General features: G+C 43.8%; 1 protein-coding gene across 1 annotated transcript in view; it reads left to right on the top strand.

Moving 5' to 3' along the window:
* LOC126419403 (protein sidekick-2-like) overlaps nt 1-18,370 on the top strand; it is a 942,205-nt gene that overhangs the window by 877,737 nt on the left and 46,098 nt on the right. Inside the window, exon 4 of the mRNA XM_050086592.1 lies at nt 5,291-5,501. Within this exon, the coding sequence (XP_049942549.1) occupies nt 5,291-5,501 (211 nt within the window). The remainder of the gene's footprint in view (nt 1-5,290; nt 5,502-18,370) is intronic.

Raw genomic sequence — 18,370 nt, 5'->3', positions numbered from 1 at the left:
ATAAATGTACTATAATGATATCCAGGATCTGATTTAAAGTGGGGTAGCTACTCACATTTCCACTTGCAGCCACATATGCTGACTGCTCGCAAATCTCAACGAATCAAATAACACTATAAGAACTGCATCAAGGAACTACATCACCAAGAAAATTGCAGAGAACAGATAGGCAGGAGTTCTAAGCGTCGATTCACTAAGTTGTTAGGGGAAAGGATTAACTTTTGCAGTCTCGAGTAGAAAGGACCTGACAGTTGCCACTGTATGTTGAATATATCATTTTCAACAGTTTCGTGAGTAAAAAGAGAGACTTTAGTGGAGGTTTAGTGCCATTGGCGACTATTGCAAATGGTACACGAAGTATCTTCCACCTGTGGTGTATAAATACAGACATGTAACGTTTTATTTGTGTCAAATTTGTGTTATGTCGAGTAACAAATGTTGAATGTTTATACAGTGGTGCCGTCATAATGCATAATCAGCTAATCAGCAAAAGGAACAATAGAGCGAGATATCCCCACTGCTCACACGATGGTTTGGCCTGTCGCAACATTGTCCTTGGTTGTTTTCTCTGCCACCAGACTGAGATGCTTAGACCACGTCAAGCATAAGGTATAGTACATCCTACAAAGGGTTTCACGACCAGACGTCATGGCTGGTGATGAATCTTCTGGATTGTATGACCGTGATGGAAGAAACTTCTCGGATTATGACATTCCGTTCAGAGTTGCAATGGACGTCTTCGGAGGTGCCCCTGGCAACGCTGAGTAAGTCGGCGAGGCTCAGCGTCGCCGGAACGACTCCGAAGATGTCCAGTGCATCTCTGAATGAAACGTCAAGAACACTAAAGTTTCTTCGACCACGAACGAACAGCCCGGAAAATTCTTCAGCAAATAATGAATAAAAAAAGACCAATATCCTGGAATAGTAGTTCACTGTTGAAACCTTCCCGTCTCCTCTTTATCTCTTTTGTTTTTGATAATCTCCCCTTTTACAATAAACTATGAAACCTTTCCTTAGGATTTCTATCTCTTGGATAATAATAACAAATGAAATCTTCCCTTTGAAATTTATTCTCTTTCTCAATCTTCGCATACAAATTTAATTGCTGCTTATTAAAAGTGATTTTCTGATTATTTCGACGAAACATAGACTGTATCGTCGTCGTGGCCCTCAGTCGTTATCTGCAATAACCCAAAACTGTTCCTTACCTTTTTTGGATCGCCATCTGACTGCTACATCGAACTGCTACATGAATATACTTACTCTGTTTTACTATACTCTATTAGCTGCTGGTACGCTTTCATAATAAATGGCTGTATTTTTTACCAAAGCTGACGTTATTCTTTAATAGCAAGGCTGACGTTATTCTTTAATTAATTTGACTGAAGTTACGTAATTCATAGTTACACTTTTTCTTGACAACAATAAAATTTTTGCAAAGTTTTATGTTGATGGTTTTTGGGATGGATTATAATCAGTAATGCAACATTGCTGGCAAAAATTAATTACATTCTGAAAACGCTTCAAATATTTACTGTTGGTAATGAAATGATTTCACAAACGTTCAAATGGGACTTACTTTTTATAATAATCTTACAACTAGCATTGCGCAAATATACCTTCAGTAGTCTCGAGTTTCTCAAAAAAATAATTCAATAATATTAGTTCCTCTTATGATAATAGTTAGCTGATGTCTCTGTACATCCGTTTATAATCTCTTGTAAATCATAGCTAGTGACTTGCAGGAACACAACCCCTCTCAATCTCTCGCTTCAGACCTGCTACCGACTCGCTTCACATCTCGCTTACTAGTGACTTCCTACGAACAATAAAGTGCGGTCTCTCGTGCCAACAATGCTTTCTGGTGCAGACAATCCCTGCTAACATTGCGAAATGCATCAATGCGCGGTCTTTCCCGCTCTTTTCTGAAAATGTATCCATATGCGGTCTCTCCCGCCCTTTTTAAAATTATATCAATTTGCGGTCTCTCTTGTCAACAATACTTTGGTGCAGACATTCCCTGCTACCACAATTATTTCCAACATGACAAATATTAAATATTTCTACTTAATCCTATTAATAAAATATAAAAATCTTTCATAAATTGTGATTTGACAATAAACAATAGAAATATACACGCCTTACACTGTTTTCGGCTGTACAGCACCTCTTTCACTGCGTCAGTCCGTGATAATCTCAAGATTCATGTTAACGTGTGATAATAACAATAATGTTGTTCACGACGTAGGGTGTAGTGAAATCGAACCTAAGATTTACGAGTTTCATTGTGTCTCGCGTGCGAGGATGAGTTCTTGAAGCTCTCGGAAACGTCTATTGCGAAGTACAATTCTCGTGCACCGGTGACGACGCGCTCCTCGCGCCTGAGAGTGTAATGCGCCCTTTCCATTATTCGCTCGCGGAACACCCCAAGACCACTCGGAGAGCGGCCGCAAGTGCAGCGGTCGATAGCGCGTAAAACAAAGCAAGAACTGCCGCTCTAATTATGGCCAAACCGAACAAGCGTTTTCGAGAGCTGCGAGGGGAGCACCGAACAGCGCGCGGCGGACTTAAACGCCGCCATTATCTGCGCGAGGGAGCGCCAAATTAGTGCCACTACTGAAGATGGAGGCGCCAGGAGCCGCCGAAACGAATAGTGCGCTCCTAGCCTGGGCGGGAACGAGCTAGTGAGAGAGCCATTAAGCGCCGCCGCCTGCCGCAGCGCGGTATTTACTGATGCCCTAATGGAGGCCACACGTGTTGCCGAGCAGTCGACGTCGTACAGTCCAGCTGCAGAGCGGTTCTCATTTCTGACACTGGAAGCTAAATGCCGAGGGATTACGAGCCATGATGGGTTCCACTTCTCGTCATTACCGTCATTAGCCTCCTGCTCTAACCGTAGGAGTATGAAATATGAAGTAACCATTACTTATTCGATAGCATTATGAGCTCCTCCATTATCGAACCTCTTCCACTACAAACGTTCCTCCCCGCTACGTACATAAATTCCCGTTGTGATTCTTGAAAGTTCACTCGGACTGTATAATCTTTTAGGCGCCCTTTCGGGACTGCATCAACAGGAATTTGAGATATTAGCAAGTAAAACATTACAAGATGCATGGGCTCTGCATGTGCCACTGCATGTGCGTCAAAACATGTCGTTCCAGCTCGATGGAGCATCGCCTCATTTTTCACGGGTGGTCCGAGGTCATCTTGACCGAAGATGTGGACAACACATAGTTGCCAAAGAAGCATCAGTAAATTGATTGGTTGGTTGATTCTGGGGAGGGGACCAAATGGCGAGGTCATCGATCCCATCGGTTTAGGGAGGACTGGAGAATGAAGTCGGCCGTGCCCTTTCAAAGGAACCATCCCAGCATTTGCATGAAATGATTTAGGGAAATCATGGCAAACCTGAATCATGCTGTCAGGACCCAGGTTTGAACCGTTGTCCTCCCGAATGTGAATCCAGTGTGTTAACCACTGTGTCACCTCGCAAATTTTGAGTGTAGAGGGAAAACACACATTTCCAGACAAGTTTCCGGTGCTAAACGTAACCATCAAGGGCCCCATTACAAGTACCCCAAAATATGTAATGGGAATTAAGTTACACCCTGTACATGGCATTAAAAGATTACATTTTGATTCTGTTCATGACTGAAGCCCATCATCAGTATGAGGTGTGTCCTCCCACAGGTTTCAATACACTTACATTTCCCATTGTGGCATGGAAGTGTCATCTTGGGTAATTTCTTGCCATGGCTAAAACACAGGCTCTGTCAGTTCACGAAGAATTTCGCAGGAGTCTGGTATGAACGAAGATGTCTTTTGATAGCATCCCATTGAAGCTTACTGGGCAGCAAATAAGAGTAATTGGCAGGCCAATCCAGTATCCATACATTTCTTAACGTGCCTGCGGAGTGAAGTGTTGAGGGTCTCGTAGCATCCTTTTGAAATATGCCATTCAGTACCCTGTTCATGATGGATGGGACAGCATACTGTAACGGCCACATACTGTCGACCATTTAGCCTTCAAAAATTACAAATTGCTCCTATTACCATAAGGTTTAACTTCCAACATCATGTCTCCTTGGGATGGAGAGATTAGTTTCGATAGTTTCTGCTTCCTCTTACATTGTACTAGGTCTTCAACGAACATGTTGGCATTGATCTGACCAAGGCAAACAGCTCTCCTGAGCTTCTGTAAAGTTTGGAAGGTAGGATACGAGATACTGGCAGAAGTAAAGCTGTGAGACCAGGCGTGAGTCGTGCTTCGGTAGCTCAGATGGTAGACCACTTGCCCGCGAAAGGCAAAGGTCCCGAGTTCGAGTCTCGGTCGGGCACACAGTTTTAATCTGCCCGGAAGTTTCATATCAGCGCACACGCCGCTGCAGAGTGAAAATCTCATTCAGGTCACTTTAAGTTATTTATGCATGCCCCTGTCCTTATATTGGTAGATATTGTTTTGTTAGTTTTCGGGACATGAGATTACTGCAATTGCTTTTTTTTGATAATATAGTTTTCTGAGGATCTCATACTGTTGTTATGGACCGAGCTCATATAAGGTCCGTAAAATCCGGTCGCATTACAAGGAGAACCCATGAATGACAATCTCTTGTTTCTTCCATTAAATACAGTTTTAATTTTAATTTTAAATACATGCACAACCTATTAAGTATTTATTTATTAACATTACCTAAGTTAACAACAGGTTTTAACAAAATTCTGTATATGAATTAGTACTTATAATAAATAAATAAATAAATATATATATATATATAATAAGTACATAAGTATATATATATATATATATATATATATATATATATATATATATAAAATTTTCAACAAATGAAATCTACTAGTAATGAAACTCAGTTTGTATAACATGTAAAATCATGCATTGTATGACCTGCTATATAATAACAGGCAGGAGGTCTTTACTTGAGAAGTAAATAAATAATACAAAATAAAATCTTCATCTTTAGGGTTGGCTTTCTTCTATACTGAAAATGTTGAAAGATAGGTCGCAAGAGGATGAAGTTTTGATCCACATGTTCCACAGACCTCGAAATACTGAACTATCATTTTGATAACGTTTGGTGAAGATATGTATGATACAGTACTTCCCATTTCCGGCAGTATATGTATTTCTTTAAAATATTGTGTGAAATGTGTGATATTTACAAGTCTGCACAATATAACAATGAAGCTGCATGTAGGTGGAGGTTTCGACTGGGACCGGCAGTGAGAGGGAGAGCGGGGAGATTGAAGTGGTGACTGTTGCCGGCAGGTGTCGTGGATCCGGCGGCGCGACGCGCATATCCTGACGGTGGACCGGTACACGTTCATCGCGGACGACCGGTTCCAGGCGTTTCTGGTCGAGGCGACGGATACGTGGACGCTGCAGATAAAGTACGTGCAGGCGCGCGACGCCGGCCAGTACGAGTGCCAGGTCAGCACCGAGAACAAGATGAGCCACTTCATCTCACTGCACGTCGTCGGTGAGTCTACACTGTCTCTACGCCACTCGCTATACGCCACTAAAAGCACTCCAAGTCACGGTTCACTTGTGTCTGGTAATCTGTGTCGGTAATTCAACCATCTTCAGAGCATTTTAATATGTACGGAGAGGCGACTGCATAGACGAAGTAGGACAAGGTCAGATTCTATATGAAGGGCTTATTTAAATAGTGGTACAAGTCCAGTTTTGTTCATTCTGAGATACAGAGTCCTGAATATTTCTGATATCTCAACTGCAGATTTTTCTGATTTAACTTTAGAACTCTGTATCTCAGAAGGGCTTATTTAAATAGTGGTACAAGTCCATTTTTGTTCATTCTGAGATACAGAGTCCTGAATATTTCTGATATCTCAACTGCAGATTTTTCAGATTTATCTTTAGAACTCTGTATCTCAGAATGAACAAAAATAGACTTGTACCACTATTGAAATAAGCCCTTTATATGACAGTGATTGAGTTGGACAAAAACTGTCTGTTAACTCTAGGGTTAAGGCCAGCAAGTGTTTCTCCTCCGCAATGTGAACTACGGAGGGATAAGATTATGTGGCTCCAGATTATCTGTTCCTAGTGAGTTCTTCGCTGCGCGACTTTCAGTTTCGAGTGTTGTGTTTTCTTCGGAAGTACATAATGTTACATCTTTACGGTAACTTAAGACACAACTCTCTAAGACACAACACTCTATTGTCGGCTGTGATAATTGGTAAAAGTTGTAACAACGTCAATGTTACTCTCCCACAGCAGTACGTTCTAGTTGAATTAGATAAATTAATTTCGGGTGTACCTCACAAAACAGAGAGCTTCGGAATTAGTTCGCTGGTCGCTAACTCCTTCACATCAGTTGTTTTGTGTATGTATGTACTACCCAATACAGACATACAAAAATTGAGCCGCACCGAGACTCGCTTCAGTCCGGAACCACGCTGCTGCTACGGTCGCAGGTTCGAATTCTGCCTCGGGCATTGAGGTGTGTGATGTCCTTAGGTTAGTTAAGTTTAAGTAGTTCTAAGTCTAGGGGACTGATGACCTCAGCTGTTAAGCCCCATAGTGCTTGGAGCCATTTAAACCAGGACTCGGATCCCGATTTAATGCTTATCATGAGTGGTCGCCCTAACCACTTTGGCTATCTGGGCATGCTCCCTGGACCGATCCAGACATCCATACGTCACGCTGTCCACATCGTTTTGACGTAGTCCACCTAACGCTCTCAATTCATAACCTATGTGGTTATGGTGACCGCTCGCGATGAGCGAGAAATCGGGATTTGGGTCTCTCTCCGGCAAATATCTTCATACATCACTACTGGGTAGCTGAATCTATTTCTCATGCAGCTGATGCCAAAGAATTTGCATTCAGCGAATTCATTTCGAACTAGTTCGTGAAGCTGTGATCGTCAACAGTGTGTGTTCTTTGAGGCATGTATTTAAGTATTACAGGCCTAGGCACATGATTATACCAACAATGGTCTCTGTTTCTCATTGGCTAATTATTCCTGTTACGGGAACCCACGTAATGTTTGCGAGTATTAGGTGAAGAATTTAGTGGACCACCTTACAAGAATGTAGACAGTCTAACTTCTGGAAGTTTGGGTCGGTCCAGGAAGCGTGTACGGATAGCCGAAGTGATTAGCCGGTACGGTAGCTCAGCGTGTTCGGTCACAGGACTGGCTGCCCTCTGTAATTAAAAAACTAAGTGAAGGAATCAAGGATGAACCTGAAAGGGTGTTATGTGGAATCCGCCCTGACCAAATGCAACGAACAATAACCACAAAAATGAATACAAACAAAAAAAGTGGTTAAGGCGTCTGCTTGCGATAAGCGGGAAATCCAGTTTCTAATCCCGGTTCCAGCACAAATTATCACTGTCGTCATTCCATTATACAGCTAATGATTCCCCATATTCGCAGCTGCGAATACATATCTTGCAAACAGTATTCTACAATGATGTTACAAATTTCAGACAGCCACGTCATGCCTTTGAGTAAACATGAGTTCTTAAATCGAGTGTACAAATCTGCAGAGCAACTGAAAAAAATGAGTTCAGTAGAACAAAAACGAAAGATTTAACATTGACGACTGTTTGGACGAACATGTTCTGAACAGGAGGGCTTCCCAGCAGGTAGACTGGAATGCCTGGTGCAAGTGTTTTGAGGTGATGCCAGTTCGGCGACTTGCGCGTCGATGAGGGTGAAATGATGATGATGAAGACGACACAAACACCCATTCCCTAAACGGAGCAAATCTGCAACCCAGCCGGAAATCGAGCACGGGTCCCCCTGCATGACAAGCCGGAGTGCTGTTCTCTCAGCTACAGTGGCGGATTCTGGACAGGTGATAACTGACAAGATTATTACACGAGTAAAATGTAAGAATGGAAGTATATTTACAATCAAAATGAACACTTATCTATGGTTATACAACTTCTTCTTTGCTTTGACTGTGGATCATACCTAATTATATCTATATACAATGAAAGGACCAGTCTTGCACTTGTGATGAAACAGACTGTCGCTGCTAATGCAACTCGAATCACTGTTCAGTAGAAACACTTTCTTGCAGCACTGTTCAAGACCAAGTTCACAAATCTATGCAAGGCCTTGCAGATTGACTTGAAGAGTGTAACTGGTTGTCTCTGTTGACGCCGGCTGCGGTTCTGTTCTCGCTGCTTTTTGTGGACTAGGTGTTGATTGGAACGTAGCCTGCCGTACAACTGACCTCACGTGACCGTGTGTCGGTCTGCTCCGAGGCAGCCCGCCGACGGTGGAGCAGAGAACTCTGTGTGGGCGTGTCGCGCTACTTCCATCCCATTGGTGTGGCCAGTGACGCTCCGATGGCAAGGACTGTCTTTGCGGTGTCAATGACAGGCGCCGGAGCTACGCCTTTAGGCTACATAACAGTTTAAACCACTAGTATGCAGCAAGGAGCAGGTTTCAACAAGAAACAAGTAGACACATTCTGTGACACACTAGGTGAGCTGATGGGTAAGATCACCTTCATAATCATTTACGATCCTTTTAAAACTGTTTTGCAACGAAAATATCTTTTTCCCCCATTACAGTTTCATATCCGCTACAACTCGTGAAAAACATAAACGATCAAAATGCAAGAGGTACAAATAATAAAATGGTTCAAATGGCTCTGTGCACTGTGGGACTTAACATCTGTTGTCATCAGTCCCCTACAACTTAGAACTACTTAAACTTAACTAACCTAAGGACATTACACACATCCATGCCCGAGGCAGGGTTCGAACCTGCGACCGTAGCGGTCACGCGGCTCCAGACTGAAGCGCTTAGAACCGCTCGGCCTCCAGCGGCCGGCTGGAAATAATATTAAAAAGTTAAGGTGATATATTTCATAAATCCATTAATTGACGCGTCACAGTCCTGTTTAGTGTGAACGAGTTCCAATTCAACTTTTGCAAAATTTTGTAAGTTTAAAAAAGTTTTCGTGTGTGATACTACCCTGTATTCCGCTAATACCTCTGTAGTGTAAAAGCCGCATTATCTTTCATCGCTTGTGCAGAATACTCTTACTAGTTGCACAGCCTCTCGAATCATAGTACTGCTACGATTTCACTTGAGTTTGTGCAAACACTTTAATACTTCTTGATACGAGGGTTGGAACTTCAATAGTGGCAACTATTTATTCACAACCAATACAAAGGAGTTACATATTTGCACCTGTTACTGTCCTTCAAAGAAGTCACCAGCGTTGTGTAGAGCCCGTTACCAGCGATGTGGAAGGCATAGTATGCCGTTAGCAGTGCCTGTTCTGTTGATGGTGCGAATGCAGCGGTCTCCTGCCTGTCGAATCTCTGGAACAGTTTTGAAGTGGTTCCTTCGCCTTCGAAATGAAATCAAAGCCACAAGGACGTAAGTCCGGGGAGTATGGTGGGTGGTACAGTACTTCCCAGTCCCATCGACCGAACAAAGCAGCACAGCTTGCGCTGTATGCGTCCGCGCATTTTCGTGCAAAAGGGTGGGTGGGCTGCGTAGAAAGTGTCGCCGCTTCTTTCGCAAAGCAGGTCGCAGATGATGCTCCAAAAACGAACAGTGCGATTGTGCATTGACTGTCGCGGTGGAGGAACGTGATGCGTAAGGATACCACCATCACAGTCGCACACGAGAATCACCATAACTTTCACCATACTGGGGCTCTGACGCACTTTCGACTTTCGCGGCGACCCATAATGACGCCATTCGCTGGATTGGCGTTTCAGTCTTGGCTCGTACGAAGTGGCCCATGTCTCATCCAGTGTTACGATACAGCGTAAGACAGCCTCTCCTTCGCGCTCATAGCGCTCCAAGTGCGTCTGAGCAGCGTCGTAACACATCCATTTCTGCATTTCTGTCAAGTCCTGTGGAACCCATTTTTCGCATGCCCAGGCGGTCCTTCAGGATGCGAAGGACAGTCGTACGCGCTAATCCGGTTTCGTGGGCGAGTTCACGAATCGTAGGGCGTCGATCACTGTCCACTAACGCGGCAACAGCAAGCGCTTCTTCTTCAGAGACGCTAGGACGACCTGCACGACGCATGTCTGCCACAGTTTTCTAGCCATCGTTGATGGCTTTTAACCAAAGTGCCACTGTTCTGTACGGCAATGTCGATTCCCAGCAGGCCTTTTGAAGACCTTGATGACACTGCCGTGCTGTACGACTTCTGGCACATTCAGTCTTGATCCAACTTAGTTCTTCCTGTTTCGAAAACATAGTGACATCGTTACGTTAGACCGCTCGCTCACAAGTGACTGTGTTTCCCTCGATTGTGAACACCACGGTGACGTGGGACAGGCGTGTCCATTTGTTCGGAGGTAAGGTAGGTATGTTGACAACGTGTGCTCTGAGCGACAGTAGTAGAGTCCATTGCATAGTGTCTCCACAGCAGTCTTGCCACTATTCAAGTTCCAACCTAAGTGCTTTAGCCCCGACGACATGTCTTAACTCCATTGCTAAAATGAGACTTGACCCATGCACACAGGACTTTCCTTTGCCTTTCTCCATAATATGTTGGTTCCGTTCCTCCGGGAAACCCAGAACGCAGTGAATAAAGGCACCTAGATAGGTATCTTGTTACTGGACTTCCAGAAGCACTCAGTACAGTTCTCCGCTATCAGCTGATAAATAAAATACGAGCGTGTGGAATATCAGACCAGCTTTGTGAGTCTATCGATGAGTTCTTAGCAAACAGAACACAGAGTGTGATTATTACCGCATAGAAATCTTCCAGTGTAAACGTAACCTTGGGAATGGCCTAAGAGGTATCATAGGAGCACTGCTTTTTACGATATGCATATAAATGACCTATTAGATAACTTTGAAAGTTCCATAAGGCTTCTCGCGAATGACGCTGCTGTATACAGAGAAGTCGTTACGCTGGAGCTGTTCCAGCGAAATGCGGGAAAAACTGTAGCGCATTGGCTCTTGGTACAAGGAGTGGCAGGTGTCCACCGAGAAAAACAAATATAACTTATTACGCAGAAATAAGCAGGAATCCCCATTGCTGAATAATTCACGACTGCAGAACAATCACTGGAGGAATTCACAGTAGGTAAATAAATAGGAATATTTGTATGGAGCTATTTAAAATAGAGCGACCACATTAAATTAGTTACAGGTAAGGCAGATGACAAACTCAGATTCTTTGTAAGAGTCCCCAGGAAGTAAAGTACCCTTCCAAAGGAAGTAGCTTGTAAAAGCCTTGTTTGACCAATGGCTGAATATTGTGTACAGGTGGTCGAGCGGTCAGAACTTATCAGTGGGCCTGAAGGGCTGATGTTAAGTGACATAACAGATAATATGATCAAATAAAGAGAATACACTTCAGTGTCTTGTATACAAGGGGCGCGCTTAGGGTAGGGAGTTAGCAGGTGCGTGCCAGTCTAGGTGGACCAACAAACTAAAGAAAGGGGGCCAGGGGACGGCAGATTGTTCGTGTTAAGATCTGTTGGCGGCCGGTCATGGGCTGCAGAGCCGGAGGTTCTGCCTTCCAAGAAAGAAGTCTGTTCTAGTCGAGGTCTGGATCACAAGAGAGAGAAACAACTGAGTTTTTCTCTCCAGATCCTTCCAACATCCACACACATGACCTGCCTCCCACGCATGCTATAGGCTAAACCGATGGCATGAATTCGCTACCAACTTCAGCAGAGGGCTGAAGGTGTCTCTTGTCAGTCGTTTTAACAGAACAGAACTGCCTTGGTTCCGAAAGGCGGACAGCTTTGGTCATGAAGCCACAGCCGAAGTTACTCTGGGGGAAAACTTGTAAAGACTTCATTGAGGCTTCCGAAACAATTTTTTAAACGAATTGCGTAAATATTCCTTGACTGGTTGCCATCTTGTACAACTACTCGTCAGTCTGACATCTGTACGAAATAGGATCGACAGAGGAAATGAAAAGCGGAGCAAAGAAGAGCAGCAGATTTCCTTCGTATAGGAAGCGTGAAATATGACACATCCTGAGCCAAATCCAGTAGCAGATATTGCAAGAAAGGCGTTGTGCATGATGGTTTGGTGTACGTTTAAAATTCAGAGTGCGTACGTTCCTATCGGAGTAAATACGAGGGTTGCCCAGAACGTAACGCACCGCACTTTTTTTCTCAGCCGGAAACAATGCTACGAATGCAAAACACAACGTATGTAGTATTTGAAGTCTCCTCGATGAGCACGCCAAGTTTCTATCACTTCCGACAGATAGCGTAGCTGCAGGACAGTTTCAAAATGGCGACTGTAGGTAATGTACGTTACAAGCAACGTGCCGTCATTGAATTTCTCGCTGCAGAGAAAAAAAAACCGTGGAAATATTCACAAACGCTAGTGAAAAGCCTATGGAGCACCTGCTGTCGTCAGAAGCACAGCTAGTCGATGGGCACGGAGGGTGACGTCATCAGGAGGCGGTTTGGCAGAACACGATTTGCAACGGTCGGGGAGACTATCCTACGGCTGTCACACCTGACATGTTCCAGTGAGCTGCTATTGTCATTCACGAAGTCAGATGCATTACGACTCGGCAGTTGGCGCTGTGAAGCAATGGCTGCGCCACCAGGATAAGGATTGGAACCGAAAGCGCATACACGCCCTTGTTTCGCGCTGGAGGAAGGCCAAAGAACTGGATGGAAATTACGTGGAAAAATGGGATGTGTAGATAAAACACCATTCTATCGTACGTGTAATTCTCGTTTTGTTCAATAAAAAATTGTTGAACTAAAAAAATGCAACCCTGTTAATATCTTTGCTTCCTGCTACCTCTGTATGACGACAGAAACACAAAATAGAATCATTTAAATTGGAGTTCACTGGCAGGTTTACCATCAATAATCCTTCCTACAAAGCATTCTCGACGAAAAGAAGAAAACAGGAAGTGACTGGGATGCACAAAGTTCAAAATGGTTCAAATGGCTCTGAGCACTATGGGACTCAACTGCTAAGGCCATTAGTCCCCTAGAACCTAGAACTAGTTAAATCTAACTAACCTAAGGCCATCACAAACATCCATGCCCGAGGCAGGATTCGAACCTGCGACCGTAGCGGTCTTGCGTTTCCAGACTGCAGCGCCTTTAACCGCACGGCCACTTTGACCGGCATGCACAAAGTACTCTCTGCCACAGTTCATATAGTGGCTTGTGGAGGACAGATACATATGTAGTCGACAACATTTCCTAAACAAAGAAAAAATGTATCTACAATTTCTGCGTGGAGAATATTCCTAAATAATTATGGTAACATTACGCCAGGAAAAACGTTTTCAGGCATTGTCGGTCTTCTCAAAACAAAACAGTGGGATAGAGAGCGACTGACAGCCCCTCGCCACACAGTTTCGCCAGAAACTCCCAACCACGCTACTAAACTTTCTCAATATTTGTTGGAGACCCAGGGCTATACAGAAACACAACCGCCACAAGTAGGTGGCCGGGGGTTGCTGCGGAGCAAATTGAGCTTTCACGAACACGCTATTGAGTGGCACAGGATCAACCCGTATTCTACCGATAGAATGTCGGAGGTTTCTCAGGGAAATTTTCTGAATATTTTTGCGTAAAGGACCATCGGTCGATAGTGACTCGTTACACAGCAATAGCATGTAATAGCATTTGTATCCGTAATGCACTGAAAATTCGTTACGGAAGGATGTCACACTGTAAAGCCATTGTATCCTGTGTGGAGGCAAGTTGTCCCGCAACTATGTACCGTCGTGGTACCAGAGAGCCCTCAGTCACTACCAGCTGTAGTTATTCATAATAGCTACCCACACCACGACGTCATCAGTAACACCACTGCGTCCCTACAAAACAGTGGAAGTGTGGGGGTTCTTCCCAAGTCGCCGATGTAGCTCGCCGACGATGGTTATCCTGGACAGTGTAGAGCTTCGACTCATCACTGGATGCAATGTGATGTCATTCATCACGGCACCAATCTAAAACAGCCGTTTGTGTTTTGGTATGAACGGCAGTCTAGGCGCAGATGTAAAGTTGTTGCTATGAGCTTGGTGCATAGTACAGAGGTCGTCCCCCGCGATGGTCAGGTGTGGTCCACCTGAAATTTGGCGACGATTGTGCCTGCCCAAAAGTTCACTTGCAGTCCAACATTGGGCCACAGTCACATCCAAATTCTCGTCCGACCATCTTGAATTTGCTTTATTCGTGATTTTCCTAAATCACTTCAGGCAAATGATGGAATAGTTCCTTTGAAAGGGCACAGCCAACTTCCTTTCCCATCCTTCTGTAATCCGATGGCACCGATTATCTTCGTGTTTGGTCCCCTTCTCAAATCAACCAACCAACCGTATCCAGATCGTTCTTAAATCTGGAAATTCCACGATTCGACTTGCCGGCAAATTGAGACACAATTAGGTCCCTTTCAAACTCTCTCCGGTACTGACAACGCCATCTGACATAAGTATCCGCCATCTGCATGTCCCAAGACACAAAGGAATTAAAGACATTAGCTGCCAGTTGGCACAGATTTATATCAATGGGGCAAGTTGAAAATCTGTGCTAGTCTGGGATTCGAACGCGAGTCTCCTGCTCACTAGGAAGATGCGCTGACTACCTCGCCATCCGGACACAGTTGTTCGAGTCCTTCCTCAGGCATGGGTGTTTGTATTCTTCGCATAAGTTCGTTTAAGTTACTTTAAGTAATGTGAAAGTCTAGGGACCGATGACCTAAGCTGTTTGGTCCCTTAGAAATTCACACACATTTGACATAATGGTCACTACCACTGCACGAACTACCCTAGCACACCTCCAAAAAAAAATGGCTCTGAGCACTATGGGACTCAACATCTTAGGTCATAAGTCCCCTAGAACTAAGAACTACTTAAACCTAACTAACCTAAGGACATCACACACACCCATGCCCGAGGCAGGATTCGAACCTGCGACCGTAGCAGTCAGCACACCTCCAATCAGACCCCAATTCTCAACTTATCCAAACACTACTGCTGTAGTGGCCCTGGCCATTGGCCTCATTACTCTCGACATCTCATAAATTCTTCTAAGAGACAGAACTCTTTGTGTATCTGTTCTAGTGCTCCTTGGAAAACTAGTTGGTTCAAATGTCTCTGAGCACTATGGGACTTAACTTCTGAGGTAATCAGTCCCCTAGAAATTAGAACTAATTAAACCTAACTAACCTAAGGACATCACATACATCCATGCCCGAGGCAGGATTCGAACCTGCGACCGTAGCGGTCGTGCGGTTCTAGACTGTAGCGCCTACAACCGCTCGGGAAAACTAGTTTTCTAAATTTAGTTTTTGATGTGTGAAAACGGAAGTCTACAATCGGTTTGTATCACCAGTTTCTGTTTATGACAGTGAGACTATCAATTCGAAAACCAATCCGGATCGAAGGGCAGCTCCACTAACAATTGAACGTTGTCATTATGGAATTATTGGAAGATATTGGGAAAGAAACATATCAAAGTTAAACTGAGTAGAAAAAGTAATTACTCGTAATGAAAATGAAATTGAGGTGGACAGAAATGGAACAGCATGAGTTGGTTACAGGTTGGTGAACGTCGTAGATACTGGCACTTGGATAGCGATTTTGTTTGCGTTGGTCCCACATTCGTTCTATTAGCGAAAGATCTGGGGATCTTGGTTGCCACAGAAATATTTCAACGTCCCAGAGACTGTTCGTAGAGGGGCGTACCATGTGCCTACGAGCATTGACGTGTGTCAAAATGGCACCGCGATATTCCTACATACGAGGTAACACATAAGGACTCAGCATGTCCGTGCCATACCATTGTGCCGCCAGAGTTCACACACTTTCTATCAGCCACCACCATGACACCAAGAATAACACTGATATGCCCCTGCAAAACACTGGAAGATTGGCATCTCTCCCAATGTCCCCGCCATACCGCCAGCGATAGTCATCTGGGTTAGATCAGGATCCCGTTTCATACCTCAACACAATGCGTCGCACATTTGTCAGGACTGCCGACGCATGGGACGATAATTCCATAGTCCAGTTGCTGGTATGCCCCGACCAGTGGCGCGAGATGACACAGAATATTCCATGGCGTTCATTACTTGATCTCGGACAAGAGGCGCAGATGTGAAGTGCTTGCAGTACAGCGATCCTCCGTTGTGGTGGCTAGACGTGTGTGGCTGGAATCTTGACGGCGAGTATGCCTGCTCTCAATTTCCCACGCACTCCAACATCAGGCCACTGTCACATCTGAATGACCCACAGATCTGAGAATTCCACGGCTAGACCAGCTGGCCAATGGACACCCACAATCAGGCTCCTTTCAAACTGTACTGATAACGCTGCCTCGCAGGGGTACTCGGCATCTCTGCTTCCTTCGCAGTGATCTCTCAACATCTGACGCTGTTCACGTCCCTTACACGCCATGCCAGGTCTGGTCACGTCACTAAACACGAACAACGCTACTACACTCTGGTCGCATATCACACCTGTGACAGAGAATTGCACCTCTTATCACTTACACACCCCTCGATGGTTAGTAAATGTACATAGATACAGTGTCATGCGGGCACACGTATTCTGTGTGGATTACCTTTCGTTCAAGCAATACATTACATTCTCGATGCCGGCGATGGCAGCATCGTTGCCACCTCAGAGTGAACATTAGATTGTCTTTGAGACGATTGTTGAAGTGTCATTGGTACCCAAGTAGAATAAATCGCCATTTGCACTGTTTTGAGATCTTTTTTAAAGAATATATCATTGTTTCCTTCGGCCACTATGTTCACAATCCTTTTTTTTCACACTGAGCTTGTTATTACTACACTGAGCGCCGAGTGGCATTTAAGGTCATTGTGCACAGTTTTTTTGAGAATTCTCATTACAGACTTTTAGTAAATATATAGGGGGCTAGGTGAATAAAAAACTTCCATGTTTTTTTTTATTTTTCTTAACTTATTTGTTGGTTTGATATGGCATGCCGATAATTACTCCCCTGGCCCAATCGCTTCACTTTAGAGTAGCACTTACTCCGCTCGTCCTCAATTATTTCTCACGTATACTTCACCCACACTATATGCCCTTTGCGACCACATGAAAACAGCCAGCAGTGGTTTTGAATTTTGTAGATCGGGTGACATTTGTGTAGTTGGTATTTAGCGGCACTACTTATAATTTTGCATAAACTTCACTTTTAGCAAGACAACGGTTTTTTCTGGAAGTTATCTACTCAAATCGACCCAGTAATCATAGACAATCAAGATCAGTTCACAGCTTTTAGTAACTACAGCGGCTAAACTTCCAGTGGTGGTTCCAGAGTTCCCAAAAAAAGTTTTAAACTGGTAAGTAAACATAATTTCTGTCTTTCATGCAACGTGCATCAGTCCTCTTTACAACAAAACACATTTTCACCCATAATGAGACTGAAACAAGTTTGTATTATGATATAACCAATGAATGACTGTGGTATACTTCATATAGACAATATTGATTACAAACTTCCAAAATAGTTTTGAGGTAGCAGAACTACTAATGTTATTCAGCCTGAATACTATGACGTTAGGTTAACACATTTCAACCATTGCGTAACTGACGAGTCTTTCACTTACTCCAAGTACGCATATACACAAGTTTACGTCCTCTTCTATTAGTGTTTCTTACTATAATAAAATGAGTTCTTACACGGCGTATCTTGCGTGTGTTCAAAACTTTTCTTCCAGATATCCACTGAACTTTGGTCATACCACAACAGCCTACTTAGAGCTCACATCGCACAGCCACCGTTACTGTAATACCTCGTCCCTGCCTACACCATTTTCTCATTTCTATCGATCTTTACTTCAAAATCCGTAGTATTCAGTAGTGCTAAATTGTTGTGACATCCTCTTACACGAACCTTTTACTGTTTATTTTATATAAACCATAATGTTCGAAATGTTCCCTCTTTCATGTAGCAGTTAAATTAGACAAGTCCTCAGGTACATAACAAAATTATCGCAACTACAGCTACATTACAGTGTCACATAATACATTACAAATATCTACATATTTTAAAATGAAACGAGCTTCTCTTGTTGCTAGAATAATCATGACACGTCATACCTCCTAACGGTGGCTACGCCTAATCAAAGTCAATAGCTGCATCATACATTCGCATGAATCCAGTTGCACACGTTTTCCAACACATTGTCTTGGCCACAGATGGCGAGGGTATCCAGTCAAAGGTGCTTCGTCCAGTAATCTCACTACCATAGACAACGTTACTCACCGAAACGTTAATACTAACTTTCTCTCATGACTTCATCGGGAGAGCTTTTAAATTTAATCTGGGTCATTGGTGGAAAGATATGTGATCAAGAACTTCATGGCGTCACCTCTTTGCCCTATTCTAGGCCAGATATTGGCGGTGGAAATTTCTTCCATCGCC

This window comes from Schistocerca serialis, chromosome 9 (assembly GCF_023864345.2).
Source record: "Schistocerca serialis cubense isolate TAMUIC-IGC-003099 chromosome 9, iqSchSeri2.2, whole genome shotgun sequence".
In the NCBI taxonomy this organism is placed as follows: Eukaryota; Metazoa; Arthropoda; class Insecta; order Orthoptera; family Acrididae; genus Schistocerca; species Schistocerca serialis.
Note: the sequence above shows the minus strand (reverse complement) of the source record. Positions and strands in the feature narration are given on the sequence as shown.